General features: G+C 47.4%; 1 protein-coding gene across 4 annotated transcripts in view; it reads right to left on the bottom strand.

The window, feature by feature from the left end:
* The window catches only part of GPATCH2 (G-patch domain containing 2), a 569,031-nt gene that overhangs the window by 197,889 nt on the left and 346,283 nt on the right, over positions 1-24,859 (bottom strand). For all 4 annotated transcript variants that reach the window (XR_014963203.1, XM_085612932.1, XM_085612934.1 and 1 more), the window contains exon 6: positions 18,108-18,175. Coding sequence is in view for 3 of the 4 variants with exons in the window: in XM_085612932.1 (XP_085469058.1) it covers positions 18,108-18,175 (68 nt within the window). In the remaining variant the exon portion in view is untranslated. The remainder of the gene's footprint in view (positions 1-18,107; positions 18,176-24,859) is intronic.

Raw genomic sequence — 24,859 nt, forward strand, 5'->3', positions numbered from 1 at the left:
AAGGAATAAACACGGGAATGGAGGCTGCCAGTCCATTTCGTCCCCCTTCTTGTTTTTATCCAGTCATGCCAAAAGACTTTGCGGATGTTTTTAGTGAGATGGTCATCGAGGACTTAAAGAAATTGAATATTTCTGTCAATTCCCAAAGCTGCAAACAGAAATACAGTTTGAGAAGTTATTGGGCATTGATTAAAAAACTGCGTGAAAAAAATGAAATTGTGGCCATGGGTGCTGATAAGGGTGGCAACATAGTCTTATGGCCGAAAAGTGAGTATCTTCAAGAGGCTCAACATCATCTTTCAGATAACGATTGCTACTGTAAAGTTGGCCGTGACTATTTGAGTCAGGTGAAAACCTCTGTGACTAGTCATTTGCTACAGTGGAAATAATGGGTCTTTTATCAAAAAATAAATATCTTTTTTTTTTTAAATGACTGCTACGTTGTATTTTATTCCTAAAATTCACAAGGGCACCTCCCCTATACCTGGTAGACCCATTATTTTAGCTAGGAACAATTTATTGGAGGCTATGTCTAAATATGTCGACTTTTTTCTTCAGCCCCACATGACCACCCTGCCATCTTTTATAAAGGATACGGGGGATTTTTTGAACAAAATACAAGCAGTGGAATGGAAGTCTGGCTTTGTACTAATCACGCTTGACATAGCCTCCTTGTATACTAGCATTGTACACACACAAGGTTTGGTAGCTGTCAAAAACTTCCTCAACTCTCGTGCCATCAACCTACATGACCACAACTCCATGCTTCTTCAAATAATTGATCTCTGCCTAAACAACAATGTATTCCTATTTGACAAAACACTGTACCGACAACTGAGGGGGGTGGCTACGGGGCATGTTTTTTTCCAACCTATGCCTGCCTTTTGGTTGGTTGGTGGGAGGAGCACGTCCTCATGGTCACCCATAAGGAGGCTTGGGACATGCATATTCGATACTGTGGCAGATACATAGACGATATTTTTATCGTTTGTGAAGGCAGTGAACAGGAGGCGGCTTTATTTGTAACATCTATCAATGACAATGCTATGAACTTACAGTTTACTGCCACCCTCAGTACTCAGAGGCTGGAGTTTTTGGATGTGGAGGTTTATATCTTGGAGGATAAAATAGAAACTAAACTTCACAGAAAGTCCACTGCTGGCAACTCTATATTACATGCCAGCAGTGCCCATCCTCCTCATCTTATTCATAGCATACCCTACAGTGAATTTCTCCGCTTACGGCGCATATGTAGCCGTAAATTGGATTTGGAACATTGTCAAAAAGAAGCATTAAATTGCTTCTTAGCCCGGGGTTATAAATTGTGTAACCTAGAAAAAGCCTTAAACAAAGCTAATGCCCGTCCCCGTGAGACATGCCTTGTGACCAAACAACAACAAAATGCATTAAACATGAGTGGTGCAACAACAGAGGACATGCAACCCATTAGACTTATTACCACATATTGCAGACAGGACAAAATCATCCGTAAGATAATGTACAAACATTGGCCTATTATTCTAACTGACATCACTCTAAAATTTCTGTTGTCTGCACTTCCCACCATTACTTTCAGGAGGGCACACTCAATGAGGGATGGATGCCTTAGTTAAATCGAGCCCTGAGCTTACGCTAAAAACTACTTGGCTATCCCAATCTGGCTTTTTTAAATGCTCGTCTTGTCGAGCCTGCAAATTTGGAATTAATGTATCTGAGTATTGCACAGTCTTTTGTGATATCCCAGTCCCTATTAAAACCATTTTACATGTCGGACGGATTTTGCAGTTTACGTGCTTGAGTGCACCTGCCATCTCAAATACATTGGCAGTACAAAGTTGCCAGTCTTCAATTGCATACTGCAACATCTGCGTGCGATTGTGAACTCTGAATCAAACTATCCAGTTGCTCGATATTTCAAAGCCATCCAGTCAAATAAAATTTGTGATTTGAAGTACTTTGTAATTAGGGCAGTTACCCCATCAATTCGTGGGGGGGACAGGGAAAGACAGCTACGTCAGTTGGAGTCTTCCTTCATTCTTTTACTCGATACTAGAATGCCCAATGGATTAAACACCAGTGAAGATCTCCACAATTTTTTATAAAATTACATCATAAACACATCTGTTAGGCCTCCCTGATGTGTTATCTTTCTGCAATATGCAATACTCTGGTAACTACAAATGAATCACCACTATTTGGGTTCTTCCAATAAAATAATAATGTGACCACATTGGATTTGACCTTGCTAGTTTACTTTTGGCCCGCTGATTTACCTTTTAAGATAATCTATATTATTGCACATTTTTGCACTTTTCATTGGCAGCTACAACATAAGCATTAGCACTTTATTGAGTGTTGACAATGTTCAGCTACCTCTTGCACCCCCCCACCATTTGTATGTGTTTTTTATCTATATTTATTGTGTTTTTTTATATATTTCACTACTTGCACTTAGTTTGGCATACGTTATTAAGGAGCAATATCATATTCATTCATTTATTTATTTGCAGCCATTTTATAACCAACTGTTTATATCTATTCTCATAAGTCTTTTAAGTAGGTCGTCAATGATAATAATTTTATCATTTTGCAATTTTTCTTACATATATTTATATAATTAGCTGTGAACCAACTTTGGCATCATTGGGCACTTGCCATTATTTTAGCTATGGTTGGTACACGCAACATTATGTTTATAATAAGTTTAATGACTTGATCTGCTATATCTCAATTTTGAGTATTTTTGGTTATATTCTCAGTCATGAGATGAATTATTTGTTTTCTTAACATTGTAACATCACGGTTTGCTTTTAGACAATTTTTGAGATTGAATGTTCAAATCAGTCAGTCTTTCCTTTTTCGTGACTATATGCTTCCTGACTAATATGTGTTTTCTATGTCTATTTTCACATTGTTACCAACCTGTCTTTTTGATTGGATGCACATAATTTAAAAAAGGTGGTCTGGCATCAGCGCGTCATGTGAACAAGATCGCGGAGGCGATCGAAACGCGTCTGAGGCAGACACTTGTCTGGATCATTATGGAATTTTTCAAAACTAATGAGGCGGTCGGGTCAGCTCCTGTGGTGAAAGTTTTGGGGTGATTCGTCAATCGGGGGCCAAGAAAAAGGGGGGGTCCCAACATTTCCTCCATGTTAATTTCAATAGGAAACTTTAGATACAGCTACAGCCCGAACTGCTGAACGGAATTACATCACATGTGGCAAAAGGGTAGCTCTCGGTCCAGAAAGCACTCTTTTTGTTAAATGATGTAAGTCTGTTCAGTAGTTGCTGAGAAATTGAAACATTTCTCAGATATTCATATATCGACACAAAGGGATCTGATTGCCTGCCAAAAGTTCCAACCAGGAAGTGTTGGCAGCCATCTTGTGACTCAGTGGAACCGAGTCACAAGAAAAAAGGTAAAAAAGGATTAAAATCAAGAAAAGGAGGCAGGGTAGAAACACCCTGACCCCTCCCTAGGCCTGCTCAGAGGGTCCCAGAGGGACCCCCACGGCCAAAAAAAAGCATTTTTTTTTAAAAAACATATCGGCAGGAGTCACGTTGGGTCTGTAAATACCACCAATTCTTTTTTTTTTTTTTTAAACAATGCTCGGAAGCCAGCTTCTCAAATGACATCACAGATTACATCATCCAGTAACTGTGAGTGTTTTTAAAAAGTTTATGAGTGTTAAATATATATACCAAGGTGTATTGGTGAATCACTGAGTATAAGAGTGTCTGTGTGAATGATTCAGTGGGTCTTTGACTGACTGTATAAGTCGATGATTAGGTGACTTAGTGAATCTATGGGTGAAAGACTAGGTTGTGTGAATGTCTGTATTAGTGTGTCAGTTGTATCTAAGTAGCTGTATGGGTTGGTGAGTGGGTACATGAGTGGCTGTATGGGTGATTGATTGGTTGTCTGAGTACCTGTTTGGCTGTATCAGTGTCTGTTTGCGTGGGTGAGGGGGTGTGTGACTCCCTGTATGGATGAGTGAGTGGTTGAGTCAGTGGCTGTATGGGTTAGGGAGTGTGTCTGTGAGCAGCTGTATGGGTGACTGAGTGTGTGCATAGCTGTGTTGGTGTGTGAGTGCTTGTGTCAGTGGTATATGGGTAACTGGGTATGTGAAAGGCAGTATAGGTGAGTGATGGGGTATGTGAGTGACTGTAAGGGTAAGTGAGTGAATGAATGTGAGAGTGGCTGTATGGGTTAGTTTGTGCTTGTGCCAGCGACTGTATAGGTGAGTGAGTATGCGTTAGTATTTGTATGAGTGAGTGTGTATAACTGTTTGGGTGAGTAAATGGCTGTGTGATTGACTATGTGGGTGAGCACATACGTGTGTGAGTAGCTCTATGGGTGACTAACTCAGTGTGTGACTTGCTGTATGGGTATATGGCTGGATATGTCAGTGCCTGTATTAGTGAGTGAGCGGGTGTATGAGTGGCTGTATGGCTGAGTGAGTGGATGTGTGTGTTGACCTATGAATCAGTGACTTGCTGTGTAAGTACTTGTGATGTGTGTTTGAATGATTTTGAGAAAAGTAGTGTGGCAGTTTGTGTGGGTGTATGAAATGTTATATGGGGTATCAGTGGGTGCATGAGAGATTCTGAGGATGATGTCATCAGTGATGTCATTTGAGATGTCATCAGTGATTTCATTGACTATGTCATGAGCGATATATGTGAGGTCAAAAGCAGTGCGGGCAAGAGTTATAATTAGCTCAGCTAAATACAATGGCTGAGTTTCTCTGGTTTTGTACGAGTGAAACCTGACCCTAACTATAATGTCCCTAAAGTGTGTAAGCATGTGTTGTACACGTCACATAAGTATGTGTGAGGGAGCCTGAGTAAAGGAGGCCAGAGGGTTCTATCTGTGATGGCCCTTACCTGCCATAACACAAAATGGAGGGTGAGGACTGTGCTCCTAGACAGTTGAAATGTATTGCCTGCATTCCTGTGGATAGACGGATGACAGTCAGAGACTAAAGTGAGGAGGAAGGGCAAGGGGCTACAGTTATAAACTCCATAAGGGCTTTTTTTAGCAAGAAGATGCTGATTTGTTTTCCTAAGCACTGCCATTTGGTGGACGATAGGGCTAAAGGGTGAGAATGCAGGCTCTGTTGTGGGAGGTGTGGAAGTTTCTAGCTGAGGCCTGCCCTTTTCTCTGACCCAGATTACTCCTTCAGTTGGACAGAAGACAGTCAGGCGGAGAAATCTCGCACCTCTGCGTGCCTCTGTTCAGGCAGCTCTAGGTTGGAGACAGCCCCAGTGCTACCAGCTGAGAAAAGCATCACTCTAAACAAAGGCTATAACTTGAGGGCAGCATGAAGAGTACACTTCAAAAAATGACCACCCCAAACTGGTTCTACGGTTTTTGACAATTGATCCTCATCTCCTGTCGCGGGTCAAAATGGGACCCAAACTACCCAACCAGGTTCCATTCAAAGATCTAGAGAGACTGTTCTGCAGAGCACTAAAAAGGCTGCTGTGTAACCAGAGTTGGTGTCTGCATGACAGTCAGTATCCCAGGATGCTGCATTTTCTGCTGTAGGAGCTGTGGATCATCTCTAAAGCGGAGTGCTAAAACGACAGTGTGTAATCAGAACTGGTGTCTTCCTCATGTGGAAATTTAGCTTGCGAACTGAACATTATCTGCGCCATCTTGTCTCTCCCCAGCGCGACACACAGGAAAGCGCACGGCAGCCATTTTTAGGCACCCTGGTCTCTCCCTGCTCATTGCCGATCGCCAGCGCGTCCCCCTGGCGCTGCGAGCATTCCCCCGAGTGCCGGCCACCCCCGCTCTCTCATACACAGGCCATAAACCCTCTCCTTCTGCGCGACCCTGCCATGGAACCACATCCCACGCCTGACCGACATCCCATACATGGTCATGCATCTCTTTGATAACTCCCTTCCTCTGCGCTCAATTGTCCGAACCGATCCCAGGCCATCACCTAGCCCTGCGGATGCAGTTTATTGCCCCTACTGTAAGGGAAACACCCCACATCAAAGGGATTACAGTAGATCAAGGCCCCCCACCCCCTGAGACCCGACCGATCACACACACCCCGGGAATTGGCGGAATGTCCAGCTGTGTGATAGCCATCTCCTACTGTGGGTGGGGTGGGGACTTCCACTGTAGATATGTGTGGGAACGAGCTTGAAGTGGGGATTCTGAGGATGTTCTTTCATGTATCAAAGCGATCTCAAGAATGTGCCATGTATGATAAACCTGCAATAAAGTCATAAACCTGTGTATAAGAGGCCAGGCCTCAGAGATGCAGTTAGAGCACCTCGTGACGATACCTCGTTGTCTGATCTGATGTGTTCCACTCCGACGGAATAAAACTTTGTTTCCTGCCTTCCAGTCTCCGGCGCCTGCCTCTTTGTTGGTTTAGCATCGAATGGTATAAGAGGCGATTACCGCCGGGCAATACTTGAAAGGTTATCGACTACGACTGCCGCTACCATTTAACAATTGGCGTCCCAAGCGTGGGGCCCATCAGCGACACGTGGATCCAGTGGGAGAGGTCCCAACGACAGAGTGAACGACTGCAACGATCGGGAGAGCTCCTGCCCGATAGACCCTCGTCTGGCAGCCGATCATCCGAACTTCACTGATTCCGAGCAGACCTCTCTCGAGTGATCTACGGTCCTGACTGGGAACCATCAGGAGTGCCGCGGCAATACCGGAGAGTAGAGGACGATCGGGCGCTGGAGGCGGAAGACGAGAAACTGTCCACGCGGTCCGGGTAAGGTCGTGAAACACGACAAATTGCGAAACGATTGATTGAAATACTAGTATTTGCTTATTGATTGTTCTCTTTGAGATATTCGCTGTCTACAAACAGGGAGGAGTAGAAATACTCTCTCTTCCTTTGCAGATAGTGAAGGGTAGGTAACGCAGACTTTTGTCCCCATTGTAACTCGTCGTGCCTATTTTTATCTCCCCACTGATTGATTGTCCGAATATTGATTGTTTTGAAGGATAGTGCTCTTTGAGATATTCTCTGTTTGCAAATAACGTAGAATAGAAATATTCTGTCTAGTCTTTGCAAATAGTGAAGGGTAGGTAACGCAGACTTTTGTCCCCATTGTAACCCGTCGTGCCTATCTCTTTCTCACCATTGATTGATTGATTGATTGTCCGAACACTAGTTGTTCGATATTGGTTCTTTGGAGGTATTCTCTGCTTACAAATAACGAGGAATAGAGATATTCTGTCTAGTCTTTGCAAGCAGTGAAAAGATAGGTAGTGCTGACTTTTGTCCCCGTTGTAACCCGTCATGCCTATCTTCTCCCCACTGATTGGTAGTTGGTTCTGCCCGGACTGCTTATTAGAGGTGGACCACCCGGCTCCACTGGAGGGCACCCCTAATAAGGACATGTTCACTAAATATGGACTAGTCACCGTAGCTTATAGCAAGCTATGGCATAAATATACAAAGAAGGACCCCGAGAGTCAGTGGCCACTGATGGGATCCTTCGACGACTATAAAATAGAAATGCTAGAAATAGCTCTGCGTAGTAATAAAACGACGCCTACTATGCTTGACAGTATCGGCATGTGGCGCAAAGAAGCAACACAACGGAAAAAGAGGGAAGAAGTAAAAGCAGAAAAGGAATTACGAAAGGTAGCTCACCTTGCCGCTAGAAAGTTAGAGGAAGAAATAAAGGAGAGAAGGGAAGCTAAACTGAAACAAGAGCCTGAAACATCAGGCCAGTACCCTGTTAGGACCCCCTCTATGCTCTACCCTGAGTTGTCTTCTAAGCAACGAACGAATGACGAATTGCTATTAGGTCCCCCGATCATTTACATGCCCCCTCCATACGCACCCTCCCAACCGGTAGTGCAACACCCACAACCCCCAAACACAAGCGAAAGCAGTACCGGGGCCTCGGTCCTCACGGCCTCCGCGCCGGCCGAGCCTCTTGTACTGAACACAACGTTGGCGATAACGTTGGATGACCCTGAGATGAGAAAGAAAGATTCCACCAGAATGAATCGACTAACAAAGGGTGAACGAGCAGGAATCGACAAGATAGTAAGGACACTGGTGGAGCGAAAGGAAAGTGAGGAGTATATAACAGACCTGTATAACTCGTATGCCGACAACCGCAGACGACACTTTGTCGTACGACTTTGTTATCACGCCCTGAATACATATGAGGATAGGTACCACGATAAAGGTCCCGATGGCTTAGCGGCCCTATATAGGAAGGTAGACATTGGGGAAGAAGGAGAGGGCGATGTGACGGACCTCTTCACTCGTACGCTCGAGGTCTACCAGCACCTTAAAGAGCACAGACAGACAACCAAAGCAGAAACCCCCATAGCGACTAAGCCCCAGGCAGGAAGGGCTGATACCATGATGCCCATCAAAGAGGCCGCCCCCTACTGGGTCCCCCCACGAGGTCAGGGAACACATGACGACATCAACCACCAAGATGCGAAGGGAAGGGTTGTATATAATTGGGTCTACCAGCCATGGGACCGACAAGACATTTTGACCTTTAGAAAAACCCTACCCGACTTAAGAAAGAACCCGACTGCCTTCTACACCGAACTAGGTACAGCCTTAGGTTCAACAATAATGACCTTAGCAGATATCGACTTGTTCTTCGGGTTATGTCTGCCGGCTGATGTGTGGAAGCAAATCCGGAAAGTTGACCACGCTGAGCCGTTCGGATATACTTGGGTACAACTTGATACCATAGACAAACAGCGAGAACCGGGACAGAAACCCCCGAAAGCCATATTGGAGCTCCCAGACAAGATTGTACAGAAGTTGAAGACTCTAATCCCAGAAAGAAAGGTAGATTGGTCGATAGTAACGGCTTGTCGCCAGAAACCTCTGGAGGATGTGTCTGAATACTTCTCTCGATTCGAGACCGTGTTTTCCGATTATAGTGGCCAGGACATGACCACTGCAACCGGACATCACCTCTTTGTCCAGAATTATGTGAAGGGCCTGTCACAAGAAGTCTCCCAGAAGCTACAGACCAGCGAGAGCAGTTGGGCAGCCTCCAAACCCGCAGCAATCCTCCAGATGGCCCAATACTACGAAAACCAAAAGAATGAGAACGATAGGGCGTCCGAGAGGCAGAAAAAGGAACTGAAGGAGAGGGTAATGATAGCACAGTTGCAAGGGGTGACCATAGGAAGGGAGCCCCAAAAGGGAATTACCAACCAACCGCCTCTAGAAAGCTACCCCCTAGAGACCATACACCTGCACCCTACAACGGACGGAAAGATTTAGATGGGAACCAATGTGCGTTCTGTAGAGGGTTCGGACACTGGAAATCCCAGTGCCCGGTCCTTCTGGAAATGAACAAAAATAGGGACCCCAGAGACATAGCATATGACCCCAGAAATAGAGGACAGGGACGAGGGTACACGAACGACGCCATCAACGACAGGCCAGGCAGACCAAACACCTTTGATCGCCCCCGACAAAACCAGTGTCAGCAGTCCGACTACGAAAGCACCCATGACTTCGCATAGGACCGCCAGGGGCAAGGGAGGGATCCAGTCGAACTCCGTGTTGACCAACAAGGTCCTTACGTCACTGCTAAGGTCTTAGGCACAAAGTCTCCATTCCTGGTAGATACTGGGGCGACACGTAGTGCGTTATCTAAACGACTGATTCCTAGGGCACCCTTGTCTGGCTCACACGTAACCTCAATAGGCTTCGATGGAACGCCCTCCACTAACCCCTTATCAGCACCAATCTCCTTTGACTTAGAAGATAACGCCACTGACACGACCTTTCTGCTCTCCTCCAACACCCCCGATGCTATTATGGGACTCGATTTGCTAAAACATTTCCGAGCTACCATCAGATGTTCCCCAGACGGAGTTCGAGTCATCCTGCACGATAACCCAGATCTGTTCAGACCTTGTCACACATGACGTATGCTCTCTATAACTGATGCTGACCTGTCCCTACTCGACACGTTACCCTCACATCTATGGGCTAAAACCGACTCAGATGTAGGGCGCATGGTGATCGACCCAGTACACATAACCGTCCGACCGGACGCAGTGCTGCCAAAGCTTCCACAGTATTGAATATCGCCCGAAGGTGAGAAGGCATTGGTGGAAATCATCCAGTCCCTAGTCAATGCAGGAGTAGTAGAAGAAGTAGTCAGTAATGTTTACAACAGCCCTATCCTACCCATTGTAAAGAAGCAAGGCGAGGGAGATGAGAAAGCATACCGCTTCATTGTTGACTTACGAGAAGTTAACAAAGTAGTCATACCTCAGTACCCCGTGGTCTCAGACATCACCACCATCCTCACCCTAATTCCGTCCACTGCCACCACCTTTACTGTTATTGATCTCAAGAACGCATTCTTCTCCATCCCCATCCACCCAGACAGCCGCTACCTGTTCGGCTTCACTTTAAAAGCCCGGTCGTACAGATTCTGTAGGGCACCCCAAGGCTACACTGAGAGTCCCAGCATTTATAGCCAAGCCCTCAAGAGACAACTAGATGCAGTCCAATTACCCGATGGAGTGGTGTTAATACAGTACGTCGACGACATCCTTTTGGCGGCCGACACCACCACACTTGCTGTCACAGCCACCATTCACCTCCTCCACTTCCTCGCGGAGAACGGTCACAAGGTCTCCAGGAAGAAGTTACAGTTCTGCCAACCCCAAGTGACATACCTAGGCCACCTCCTATCCAAGGACGGGAGGAAACTTACCCCAGACCGAATTCAGACCATCCTAGAAACCCCTGTTCCCAAAACTCAGAAGCAAGTGCGGTCTCTAGTAGGCCTCACCTCCTTTTGTCGACAGTGGTTGCCAAACTTCAGTCTTATTGTAAAACCTCTGCTTTCCCTGTTGGCTAAAGATGTCCCCTTCCCCCTCCCCTGGACACCCGAATGCCAATCCTCCTTCAAAGAATTACGAGACGCCCTCTGCTCGGCCCCAGTCCTAGGAACCCCAGACTACACTAAACCTTTCTCCCTCTACACCCACGAAAGGGAGGGATGCGCGTTGTCCGTCCTAACTCAGTCCATAGGTCCTAAACAACGCCCTTGTGCCTACTTCTCTGCCACTCTTGACCCTGTAGCCAGAGCTTTGCCCACCTGCCTTCGAGCAGTAGCCGCCGCTGCCGTTTCTATCCGGCAAAGTGAGGGGATCGTGCTCTCGAACCCCCTCACTGTATTGGTACCCCATGCGGTTGACACCCTCCTGAACTAGACCAAGACTCAACACCTGACTAGCGCACGACTGACTGGCTATGAACTGACCCTGCTTGCACCCCACATCACATTGAAACGATGCACCACTCTGAATCCAGCCACTCTACTACCTCTCCCTGACACTGACCCCAATGCGCCCCCTATACATGACTGCGTGACTCTCACCGACGAACAGACCAAGAGTAGGGTTGACCTTCGAGATACTGCCTTCCCGGACCCTGACGGAGAACTATGGGTGGATGGCTCATGCATCAAGCTCCCCGATGGCACCACTTCAGCTGCCTATGCAGTCACCACAGCCCAAACAGTTGTTGAGACAGCCCGCATCACACAGCGATCCGCACAGGCTGCTGAACTGATTGCTCTCACACGAGCATGCATCCTGGCAGCAGGGACAACCGCAAACATTTACACAGACAGCCAATACGCCTTCGGGGTAGTTCACCACTTTGGGCTCCTTTGGAAGGAGAGGGGATTCTTGACTTCCCATGGCACACCCATCCTGCATGGAGATCTAGTCTCTGCCCTGACCGAAGCAGTCCTCCTCCCCACCCGGCTGGCTGTGATCAAATGCCAGGCACACAAGAAAGTGACAGACATTATAGGACAGGGAAATGCACTAGCTGACATTACTGCCCGAACCATAGCCGAGAATAGGTCCACGACCCGTATGTACGTAACCAGGTCACAAACTGAGAAATGGAAGGATGCTAGGGAAACGATTAGGGACATCCAATTAGCCAGCTCACCACACAAATTAACTGAATGGGCACGGGTGGGATTGAAGGACGATGACGGTTGCTGTTGAACTAAAGACTCGAACAAATGGTTGCTACCAGACTCATACTTGATGCCCATGCTGACCATGGCACACTCCCCCGCACACATAGGGTCTGCTCCCATGATCAAACTCATCTCCAAAGTCTGGCACAACGACAAAATCTCAGACTCAGCCAAACGTCTGGTCCAGCAATGCCTGGTCTGCCTCCAACACAACCATGGGAAAGGAACTGCTGTACCCCGGGGAGGGTTTGGGGTTCCCAATCATCCCTTTGAAGTCCTACAAATGGACTACGTCCAGTTAGGAAGGTGCCAAGGTTTGAAGTACGTACTTGTCGTTGTGTGCGCCTTCAGCAAGTGGGTGGAAGCCTACCCAACCCGCGACAACACCGCTATGACTACCGCAAAAGTACTACTGAAAGAATTCTTCCCCCGGTACGGCCTTTGTCGAATTTTGTGGAGCGACAACGGCCCCCATTTTGTAGCCGAGGTTATCCAACTCATCTTAAAGGGGCTGGGTGTAAAACAGAAGTTCCATGCGGTCTTCCATCCCCAATCTGCAGGCTTGGTTGAGCGACATAATGCCACATTGAAGCTTAAGATAGCAAAAATAGTTGCCACCACAGGACTGAAATGGCCAGACGCTCTCCCGCTAGCATTGCTATCAATGCGTTCCACCCCCACCAAACACCACTTAACCCCCTACGAGGTCGTCTTCGGGCGGCCCATGAACCTTTGGACTGCACCGAAACCAACATCCATCCACGACGTCCCGGACGTCCTCATGTCTGACTATTTGTATAACCTAACTAAAACGTTGTCTGTTATCCATCAGCAGGTGCTGCAAGCCATTCCCGACGTTTCCAGGGGCCCCGGGCACGACATTCAACCGGGTGACTTTGTCTTAGTGCGTAACTTCCAGCGCACCAAGAGTCTGGAGCCCCGGTTGACGGGCCCTCTGCAAGTCCTGATCACCACCCGAACAGCTCTTTGAGTGGAGGGGAAGCGCAATTGGCTGCATGCACACCACTGCAAGAAGGTATCATCGACCCTGACGACCACCGACAACATCACCGCCCAAGAGGAACTTCTGGACAAAGACCGACCATCCCTGAGCTGCTACCCGAATACAGAGACACTTGAATTGACTGAATATCCAGATCCCACTGTGCCATCCAAAGAAGGGTATAACCTACGACGAAAGGAGGGAACTTCGGCTAAGCAGACCACGAACTAAGTTGAAATCTCAGAGCGGTTGCCTAGCCACCTCAAAGGCCACCAGGAGAGAAACTAAACAAAGTCTGTGGTTCTGCCCGCTACCGAGTCCCTTGAAGGTGATGGAAGCATCCGACATGAAGATGATGGAAGCAACCGGACGCCCAAAGATCCACTACAAAATCCCAAAGACTGACAAAATGCACAGCTCGAAGACTATTGCACTTTTCATTACCCTTCTCTTTTGCCTTCTCCTCATGGTCACCTTCTGGATCATGGAGGAGAGCGCACCCGCCCATAAGACATTGCTGACCACCGTTCCACCTACCACCATGAAAGAACACCATCTGATCTCACTTTCACCCCAACTCCGAGAAAGGCGTAAGGAGTTCTGGAATAACTCTTTTGTGCAGTTGCTCCACCAACACAATCTTGCCTCCAATGCCACTAATTGCTGGATCTGTGGATTGCTACCACATGCCACTGGACACTCTATCCCTTTCATCCCTTCACCTTTTTCGGTCCATGGTTCCTGCCTCGCCTTGCTAATCCTCCTGCAGGAAAGCTACAAGGACAATGCCACTTCCGGCAAAACTGTGTCACACTTCTACCATGGGTTCTGGCTGAACAAAACTGGAAAAACTTCTGCCCCCTTCTGTCCTCTGAGATCAAACACTTCCTTTCACATGGACATCCCTGCCAAAGAACGAGTTGAAATGCAGGTGTTTAACAACCCAGCCAGACCCACCTTCTCTTACCTCCGGAAACGAACGGCCGCCACTCTAACAGTGGCCCTATCCGTCATCAACATCACTGGACTTGTGTGCCTCGAAGGCCTGGGGGCGCAGCTGGTGGGCCACAGCTCCTGCCTCATCACCCGAACATTGGACTCAGTTGATCCACCCTCCTTTGTTGCCTCCCCAAATATGTACTTCGTCTGTGGTACTAAGGCCTACACCTGGCTCCCGAGAGGTTGGGGAGGCACCTGCTACATCGCTTTTGTCCTTCCTCCGACATATGTGGCCCCAGCAAACCATCACCGACAGAAACGTGCCAAAGACATCGTGCAAGCCGACTCCACCGGAGCACAGTTCATGGACGCAGTAAAAGGACTTGTTCCACTCTGGGGTCCAATGGCAAACAGCCGTGCCATCCGCCACTTAACTCAGGCAGTCGAAACGGCGATGAACATTACGGCTGGCATCCTCGCCAACAACACCGCCGAGCTTCAGGCCGTCCGCCTGGTGGCTCTTCAGAACCGCCTCGTTCTAGATGTGGTTCTGGCTGATCGTGGAGGAGCATGCCGCATCATTGGGTCCAGCTGTTGTACCTACGTACCGGATAACTCACCCTCAGTCTACAAAGCAATTGAACACCTCCACAGACTTTCCGCAGAGGTTCATCAGGAGCAAGAAGAATGGTCACTGGGAAGTTGGGTTTGGGACACTATTAGAAGTTGGGGATGGAAGCTGTTTTCATTTATCCTAATACCAATTGTGATACTATGTGGATGCTGCTTGGGGATTCAGTGTCTGCCACCTTTATGTTCGCTTTTTATGAACTGCATCTGCCCTAAGACTCTGAACTTTGAAGCGGAGCGAATGAAAGCTTTGTATGAGGTGGAAGTTCGTAGTATCATGGGGATAGATCCGAACTAAAACAAGCTGGCGAGATATGTTAAAAGGGAGGACTGTGGAAATTTAGCTTGCGAACTGAACATTATCTGCGCCATCTTGTCTCTCTCCAGCGCGACACACAGGAAAGCGCACGGCAGCCATTTTTAGGCACCCTGTTCTCTCCCTGCTCATTGCCGATCGCCAGCGCGTCCCCCTGGCGCTGCGAGCATTCCCCCGCGCGCCGGCCACCCCCGCTCTCTCATACACAGGCCATAAACCCTCTCCTTCTGCGCGACCCTGCCATGGAACCACATCCCACGCCTGACCGACATCCCATACATGGTCATGCATCTCTTTGATAACCCCCTTCCTCTGCGCTCAATTGTCCGAACCGATCCCAGGCCATCACCTAGCCCTGCGGATGCAGTTTATTGCCCCTACTGTAAGGGAAACACCCCACATCAAAGGGATTACAGTAGATCAAGGCCCCCCACCCCCTGAGACCCGACCGGTCACACACACCCCCGGGAATTGGCGGAATGTCCAGCTGTGTGATAGCCATCTCCTACTGTGGGTGGGGTGGGGACTTCCACTGTAGATATGTTTGGGAACGAGCTTGAAGTGGGGATTCTGAGGATGTTCTTTCATGTATCAAAGCGATCTCAAGAATGTGCCATGTATGATAAACCTGCAATAAAGTCATAAACCTGTGTATAAGAGGCCAGGCCTCAGAGATGCAGTTAGAGCACCTCGTGACGATACCTCGTTGTCTGATCTGATGTGTTCCACTCCGACGGAATAAAACTTTGTTTCCTGCCTTCCAGTCTCCGGCGCCTGCCTCTTTGTTGGTTTAGCATCGAATGGTATAAGAGGCGATTACCGCCGGGCAATACTTGAAAGGTTATCGACTACGACTGCCGCTACCATTTAACACTCAGAGCCAGTATCCCAGGATACTACTTTTCTGCTATATTTTCTGCTGGAAGAGCTATGGATCAGCCGTAAAGCACCTAGATACCCGTCTGCTTGCCTGCTGAGATAGAGAACGAGCCTGTCTGGCCCTGCAGTAGGACAAAGTGTCTGGAAGGAGAGTGGCACAGTGTGTCTTTAACAGCTGTGGGACATCCAGAGACAGCGAACTTTAGGAGAGCGAGCGAGGGAGGATCCATATGTCAAGTAAGCCCTCTATTTCCTCTGCAACTGTTGTGATAAACATAACCCCAGTGAGGGCTGCAACTGAATGATCACCGTAGGCTCAGTCAGGGCTGTAACTGCGTGATCTTAGGCCCTGAAGGGGCTGCAATTGTCAAGATCATTAGAGACCCAGTCGGGCTGAAGCTGCGTGATCACGGTAGGACCAACTGTCATATTCGTCATAGACCTGGTCAGGGCTGTAACAACCACAATAATCATGAACTCAGGAATCTTAGATGGTGTACGAGTGCTGTTTTTATAAGGAGGAAGGAGTGTGGTAAGCAAAAGTGCCTGAATTGAGTGCGATATCACAACCCGAAGTGTACAAACATGATTATGTGGACATGAGGTATTAAAGGGAATAATTGGGGGACATTTGGTCTGCAGGGTTTTGTCAGTTGGGATTCTCAGCACAGCAAGCAGACAATGGACAGCGCCAGTCAGCACTGTTTATGTTGATCAAACTTCATCACTTCTGGAAAACACATATGCATCCGTAATTCTTTACCCCTACACTTTCTTTCAATCAAGAGCTTCCCATCAATAAAGTGTCAGATGGAAAAAATACTAATACATTGAGTGTCTATGGACCTCCGCTCGACTGAACCTTCTATCTTTTTTTCCCTGTAGTTTTATATAACGCGAACTTGACCCGAAGATGTCAGGTATCAGAGTGCTTTGCACGAGCACAAGTTACATTACACAAGGACACATTATTTTTTGGTTAGGCACGGGGAGATTGAGTGATTTGCCAAGAATCACAGGATGTTCAGCATCATTGCCTAGACTCGAACACAGTTTCCCAGATTTGAGATCGTCCGCCCTGGCCATTAGGCTACATCTTCTCCCCTATCTAGTGATAACTTTCTTGCCATGGTCTAAACCTGCATTGCACCTTAGCATGCCTTTTTCAGTGTCAGACATATTTGATAGAAAAAACAATCACATTAATAGAGAAATTTAGAAAAAAACTGTAAACAATTTTCAAACAAAGCATTCTATTTCTGGAACTGCATAAGTACCAGGATTTGTTAGGAAGAAACTTCCTCTTTGATCTGCTTTACGAATCCCCTTACAATACGCAGAACTCGAAACTAATGCACTGTTCTGTGTGCACATTATATTTTACAATATATTTTGTCACAAGTGTACAACAGAAATATTTTTTGTTGCACAAACCATCAGATATAAATTGAATATCTGAGCAAATAGCAAAAGCCTGACATCTCTCCAGAATACTCAAAATAACTGTGCAGCTCTTTTCTCTATTGCTCATTACCGGTGTGAAACAAGACGCTTTGTCAAAAATACTCCAAATGGAACATTGTTTTATATCTCTTTGGGAAATGTCCAGATTCTCTTAAGGGAAGGATATAGGCGTCCCTGCAGGCAGTGAGCAGGAAGGGCACTAGGAATTGGTCTTCATTTAGGGCTTGCATATGGCCCCCAACATAACTGCCACAGTTTACTGGGAAGTATTTGCCCCAGTTGCTATCCATGTCAGGTTTGCACCAGGTCAGCTGTCATGATGAAACAGGGGGGAGTCACAATATTGAGTTTTTAACATCGACCTGCACAAATATTGTCAAGACAGATAGATCAAATTTGGAATTGTAAAACTATAGGTCCACATATCTACTTACCTTAGCAATACAGAGGTAATCAATATTGTGGATTCAATAATTGTGTAGGTCAATATTCCTGATCTCAAAAGTGGTCACATTCATCTGGTAATCTTGTTATGATAAGCCTGCAAGCATTCTACAAAACACTTCTTACACAAATGAGTACAAAATAGCTCTGCCCCAACCAAGAGCATGGGAACAAAACTACCTTGCTTCATGAAAATCCACAAGGCCTGGACCATTCCTATTAGAGCTTGTAGAAAAATGAAAGCTAAGCAAGAGATGTGTCACTGGAATATTTATAGAAAAACACAATAGTAAGAAAATGACCTGTTACAACCCCAATACTGATAGATGTGTCACAAGAGGGGTTTCTCTGAACATGGATAATTGAAGAATTAAAGCACAGTCTGACATAAGAGAGTAGATGGCAATGAACACTGCAGTGGTTACTCACTCATGGGGATGAGGTGCCTGTGAACCGTCTGCCAATCGCTCACTATTGCCAGGCACTGCAGCACCAATCTAGAGAGAAAACAGAATTATGGTAATCAATGGATAATTTATGTCACTTTATGAATGATAACACATATCATGGATTATTTACTTCTACTCCAAGTGAATTGTATGCTAAAGAATCAGCGGAAAACCTAACTGCAGCATGTTTAGTTAACACAGACAAATGGCAAGAGCATAATATGAAACATCATATAATAAAACACTACTTAAGTTTGCGGGCCTTCTTTAGAGTTTGGTGGACAGGGACTTCGTCATATATGGCAATATTACAAGTGCTGTTGGTTCTAATGCACTTCTAATATGGCAGCTGGGACATCCTCCATTTTTATGATGTTGTAACATGACTGCCAATTTCTATTTAGGGCCTTGCATCTTTATTTTGAATCAGAGCAAATAAGCATATCCGAATAGAGTGCAAGCACTTATCCAGGAAAGCTAGGTGTTTACTAAATATAAAACTCTCCTAATGCAAATTTAGATTCAATGGAGTGGAGGTGAGCAATGCATGTCAAAATGATGAAAGGTATGTTGACCAAACCCATGGAGCAGGGTGGTGTGGCGTTAGCCAGATCACATGACAAACTGCCATATCACAGGTTCAGATATTGCCTTTACCCTGAAAGTGATCACATGAACCAAATCTTTAAAAAATGATATATATATTGTTTGAGTTAGAGAAAGTACACCTTTAAAATCTGAATTTTAACTACTCAACTTTCTTTTTTAATGGCTTAGCTCCACCAAAGTTAATTTTCCCAGCTCACCGTCACAAACATTTCAATTCAAGCTTGTTGGACCTGTTAGCCTTAGGGTGGTCTTCCTCCAAATGTTTTGTCTTCCTCCTCCATTTTTGCTGATCTCGTTGTTGCTGGCCTTAGGACTCTGCAAACTTTACCACTGAAAATCTGTGCTGAAGTGCATGTGCTCACTTCTCAAAACAGGGTAACATTGGCTTATCCCCAATTGGAATATTTAATTTACATATAGTCCCTAGTAAAATGATACTACGTGTACCCAGGGCCTGTACATTCAAATACTACTAGTGGGCCTGCAGCACTTCTTGCACCACCCACTTAAGTAGCCCTTTTAAACATATCTCAGGCCTGCCATTGCAGTCTGTGTGTTGAGTATAAACTGCAATGTTGCCCTGGCAAATTAAACAGTTTGTCAGGCCCAAACCTTCCAATTGAATACATTTATGTCACCACTCAGGTAGGCCTGGGACAACCCAATGGGCAGGGTGCAGTGTATTTAAAAAGTTGGACATGTATTTTTAAGTTTTACATGTTCTGATCGTGAAAATCTCTTAAATTCGTTTTTCACTAATGCCACATTGCAGCATTGGAGTTACCTTATTACATTTAATAAGCTGTCATTTGCAAATGAGAATAGGCAACTGGTTCATGTTTGGTGTCTTTGGGATTGTAATGGGAAATCCTCTTTTATGGTGAAGTAGGAATTTTAAATTACAATTTTAAAAAAGCCACATTCAGAAAGTTGGCATTACCCTCCCTACATTAGCCATTTAATGCCTGTAGCCTGTCTCTGAGTTACATGACTGAGTGTAGCTGAAAGTTGAGATGTTTGTATTCCCCCTAAGCCGCCACACACAATAGAGAGCTTAGGTGTGCTTGGAGGGGCCATTACTGGTAGGATGGGAGGGTGGGGCTGGGCACAGCCCTACTTACACTTGAAAAGGCTGTGACCTGCCTCCACACAAAGGGCTGCATACCCCGTTGTTAGCCTGGAGCCAGGACAGGGGAGGCAGAAAATCTGTCCACTTCAAGGGAAAACTCTAGAAGCTTCTCCCACTTCAAAGGAAGACCCAGATATAAATACTGGACCTCAGACACAAACTCTTCAGTACACTTCTGGACCTGTGGATACTGTGCCAGGAAGAAGGGATACTGTGCTGCTGAAAACTGCCACTCTGCTGGACTCTGCTGTGCTGTGCTGGCCTGCTACCCTTCTACCTGGGTGAGAAGGACTGGACCTGCATCTGTTGAACAAAGGACCACCAGAGTGACTCCAAGGGCTAGCTGCCTGGCTTTCTAACTTGAGCCTCAGGGACAGAAGGCTCCAACAACCTCGACCCCAGGCACCTGGACACTGCAATCTGTGTGTCCACCCTGCCAAGTGGTGCCACCCCAGTCCTGTACCCTTGGAAGTGGCCCTATTGTGCTCAGCCTGCCTCTGTGGACCTAGAGGAACTGATGCATCTCCTCTTGTGCGCGGTGAAACCTCAAGTAGAACCAACACATTGACGCTGCTGTGTGGATATTCCCCATCGCAAATACCTGCATTGCCTTTCCAGCGAAACTACCACTACGTGGAGCATCCTCAGCGCAGGCCCTTCCATTCCTCGTCGACAATAGTCTCAACAATGATGCTGGACACCACACCACAGTCCCTTGCTCACTTTGCCACTGGATTCAAGCAAGCCTGGCTGAAGACGGCTGAAATGCCAGAAACCGGTCCTAGGAAGCTTGTTTCCGGTCCAGGGAAGACATGGCTTGGCAGTTCGGGCTGGACTGTTCCCATGAGGCACAGGGTCAGACTGATTTGCATATGGCCATGTCTGAACTGGGGTGGCAGAGTGTGCTAAAGAACTAAAGAACGGTGATGGATTAAACCCAGATCAGTTGACTGGGGGTGAGTGCTTGCAATGTTCAACACTCCGTCCATTATTTCCTTTGGTTTTGCTTTGTTCGCCATAAGTTGGCAGGGTATGCTCAGACGTGAGTCCCTTGCTCACTTTGCCACTGGATTCAAGCAAGCCTGGCTGAAGACGGCTGAAATGCCAGAAACCGGTCCTAGGAAGCTTGTTTCCGGTCCAGGGAAGACATGGCTTGGCAGTTCGGGCTGGACTGTTCCCATGAGGCACAGGGTCAGACTGATTTGCATATGGCCATGTCTGAACTGGGGTGGCAGAGTGTGCTAAAGAACGGTGATGGATTAAACCCAGATCAGTTGACTGGGGGTGAGTGCTTGCAATGTTCAACACTCCGTCCATTATTTCCTTTGGTTTTGCTTTGTTCGCCATAAGTTGGCAGGGTATGCTCAGACGTGAGTCCCTTGCTCACTTTGCCACTGGATTCAAGCAAGCCTGGCTGAAGATGGCTGAAATGCCAGAAACCGGTCCTAGGAAGCTTGTTTCCGGTCCAGGGAAGACATGGCTTGGCAGTTCGGGCTGGACTGTTCCCATGAGGCACAGGGTCAGACTGATTTGCATATGGCCATGTCTGAACTGGGGTGGCAGAGTGTGCTAAAGAATGGTAATGGATTAAACCCAGATCAGTTGACTGGGGGTGAGTGCTTGCAATGTTCAACACTCCGTCCATTATTTCCTTTGGTTTTGCTTTGTTCGCCATAAGTTGGCAGGGTATGCTCAGACGTGAGTCCCTTGCTCACTTTGCCACTGGATTCAAGCAAGCCTGGCTGAAGACGGCTGAAATGCCAGAAACCGGTCCTAGGAAGCTTGTTTCCGGTCCAGGGAAGACATGGCTTGGCAGTTCGGGCTGGACTGTTCCCATGAGGCACAGGGTCAGACTGATTTGCATATGGCCATGTCTGAACTGGGGTGGCAGAGTGTGCTAAAGAACGGTTATGGATTAAACCCAGATCAGTTGACTGGGGGTGAGTGCTTGCAATGTTCAACACTCCGTCCATTATTTCCTTTGGTTTTGCTTTGTTCGCCATAAGTTGGCAGGGTATGCTCAGACGTGAGTCCCTTGCTCACTTTGCCACTGGATTCAAGCAAGCCTGGCTGAAGACGGCTGAAATGCCAGAAACCGGTCCTAGGAAGCTTGTTTCCGGTCCAGGGAAGACATGGCTTGGCAGTTCGGGCTGGACTGTTCCCATGAGGCACAGGGTCAGACTGATTTGCATATGGCCATGTCTGAACTGGGGTGGCAGAGTGTGCTAAAGAACGGTGATGGATTAAACCCAGATCAGTTGACTGGGGGTGAGTGCTTGCAATGTTCAACACTCCGTCCATTATTTCCTTTGGTTTTGCTTTGTTCGCCATAAGTTGGCAGGGTATGCTCAGACGTGAGTCCCTTGCTCACTTTGCCACTGGATTCAAGCAAGCCTGGCTGAAGACGGCTGAAATGCCAGAAACCGGTCCTAGGAAGCTTGTTTCCGGTCCAGGGAAGACATGGCTTGGCAGTTCGGGCTGGACTGTTCCCATGAGGCACAGGGTCAGACTGATTTGCATATGGCCATGTCTGAACTGGGGTGGCAGAGTGTGCTAAAGAACGGTGATGGATTAAACCCAGATCAGTTGACTGGGGGTGAGTGCTTGCAATGTTCAACACTCCGTCCATTATTTCCTTTGGTTTTGCTTTGTTCGCCATAAGTTGGCAGGGTATGCTCAGACGTGAGTCCCTTGCTCACTTTGCCACTGGATTCAAGCAAGCCTGGCTGAAGATGGCTGAAATGCCAGAAACCGGTCCTAGGAAGCTTGTTTCCGGTCCAGGGAAGACATGGCTTGGCAGTTCGGGCTGGACTGTTCCCATGAGGCACAGGGTCAGACTGATTTGCATATGGCCATGTCTGAACTGGGGTGGCAGAGTGTGCTAAAGAATGGTAATGGATTAAACCCAGATCAGTTGACTGGGGGTGAGTGCTTGCAATGTTCAACACTCCGTCCATTATTTCCTTTGGTTTTGCTTTGTTCGCCATAAGTTGGCAGGGTATGCTCAGACGTGAGTCCCTTGCTCACTTTGCCACTGGATTCAAGCAAGCCTGGCTGAAGACGGCTGAAATGCCAGAAACCGGTCCTAGGAAGCTTGTTTCCGGTCCAGGGAAGACATGGCTTGGCAGTTCGGGCTGGACTGTTCCCATGAGGCACAGGGTCAGACTGATTTGCATATGGCCATGTCTGAACTGGGGTGGCAGAGTGTGCTAAAGAACGGTGATGGATTAAACCCAGATCAGTTGACTGGGGGTGAGTGCTTGCAATGTTCAACCGTCCGTCCATTATTTCCTTTGGTTTTGCTTTGTTCGCCATAAGTTGGCAGGGTATGCTCAGACGTGAGTCCCTTGCTCACTTTGCCACTGGATTCAAGCAAGCCTGGCTGAAGACGGCTGAAATGCCAGAAACCGGTCCTAGGAAGCTTGTTTGCGGTCCAGGGAAGACATGGCTTGGCAGTTCGGGCTGGACTGTTCCCATAAGGCACAGGGTCAGACTGATTTGCATATGGCCATGTCTGAACTGGGGTGGCAGAGTGTGCTAAAGAACGGTGATGGATTAAACCCAGATCAGTTGACTGGGGGTGAGTGCTTGCAATGTTCAACACTCCGTCCATTATTTCCTTTGGTTTTGCTTTGTTCGCCATAAGTTGGCAGGGTATGCTCAGACGTGAGTCCCTTGCTCACTTTGCCACTGGATTCAAGCAAGCCTGGCTGAAGACGGCTGAAATGCCAGAAACCGGTCCTAGGAAGCTTGTTTCCGGTCCAGGGAAGACATGGCTTGGCAGTTCGGGCTGGACTGTTCCCATGAGGCACAGGGTCAGACTGATTTGCATATGGCCATGTCTGAACTGGGGTGGCAGAGTGTGCTAAAGAACGGTGATGGATTAAACCCAGATCAGTTGACTGGGGGTGAGTGCTTGCAATGTTCAACACTCCGTCCATTATTTCCTTTGGTTTTGCTTTGTTCGCCATAAGTTGGCAGGGTATGCTCAGACGTGAGTCCCTTGCTCACTTTGCCACTGGATTCAAGCAAGCCTGGCTGAAGACGGCTGAAATGCCAGAAACCGGTCCTAGGAAGCTTGTTTCCGGTCCAGGGAAGACATGGCTTGGCAGTTCGGGCTGGACTGTTCCCATGAGGCACAGGGTCAGACTGATTTGCATATGGCCATGTCTGAACTGGGGTGGCAGAGTGTGCTAAAGAACGGTGATGGATTAAACCCAGATCAGTTGACTGGGGGTGAGTGCTTGCAATGTTCAACACTCCGTCCATTATTTCCTTTGGTTTTGCTTTGTTCGCCATAAGTTGGCAGGGTATGCTCAGACGTGAGTCCCTTGCTCACTTTGCCACTGGATTCAAGCAAGCCTGGCTTGAGACGGCTGAAATGCCAGAAACCGGTCCTAGGAAGCTTGTTTCCGGTCCAGGGAAGACATGGCTTGGCAGTTCGGGCTGGACTGTTCCCATGAGGCACAGGGTCAGACTGATTTGCATATGGCCATGTCTGAACTGGGGTGGCAGAGTGTGCTAAAGAACGGTGATGGATTAAACCCAGATCAGTTGACTGGGGGTGAGTGCTTGCAATGTTCAACACTCCGTCCATTATTTCCTTTGGTTTTGCTTTGTTCGCCATAAGTTGGCAGGGTATGCTCAGACGTGAGTCCCTTGCTCACTTTGCCACTGGATTCAAGCAAGCCTGGCTGAAGACGGCTGAAATGCCAGAAACCGGTCCTAGGAAGCTTGTTTCCGGTCCAGGGAAGACATGGCTTGGCAGTTCGGGCTGGACTGTTCCCATGAGGCACAGGGTCAGACTGATTTGCATATGGCCATGTCTGAACTGGGGTGGCAGAGTGTGCTAAAGAACGGTGATGGATTAAACCCAGATCAGTTGACTGGGGGTGAGTGCTTGCAATGTTCAACACTCCGTCCATTATTTCCTTTGGTTTTGCTTTGTTCGCCATAAGTTGGCAGGGTATGCTCAGACGTGAGTCCCTTGCTCA

Source organism: Triturus cristatus, chromosome 6, assembly GCF_964204655.1.
Source record: "Triturus cristatus chromosome 6, aTriCri1.1, whole genome shotgun sequence".
Taxonomy (NCBI): domain Eukaryota; kingdom Metazoa; phylum Chordata; class Amphibia; order Caudata; family Salamandridae; genus Triturus; species Triturus cristatus.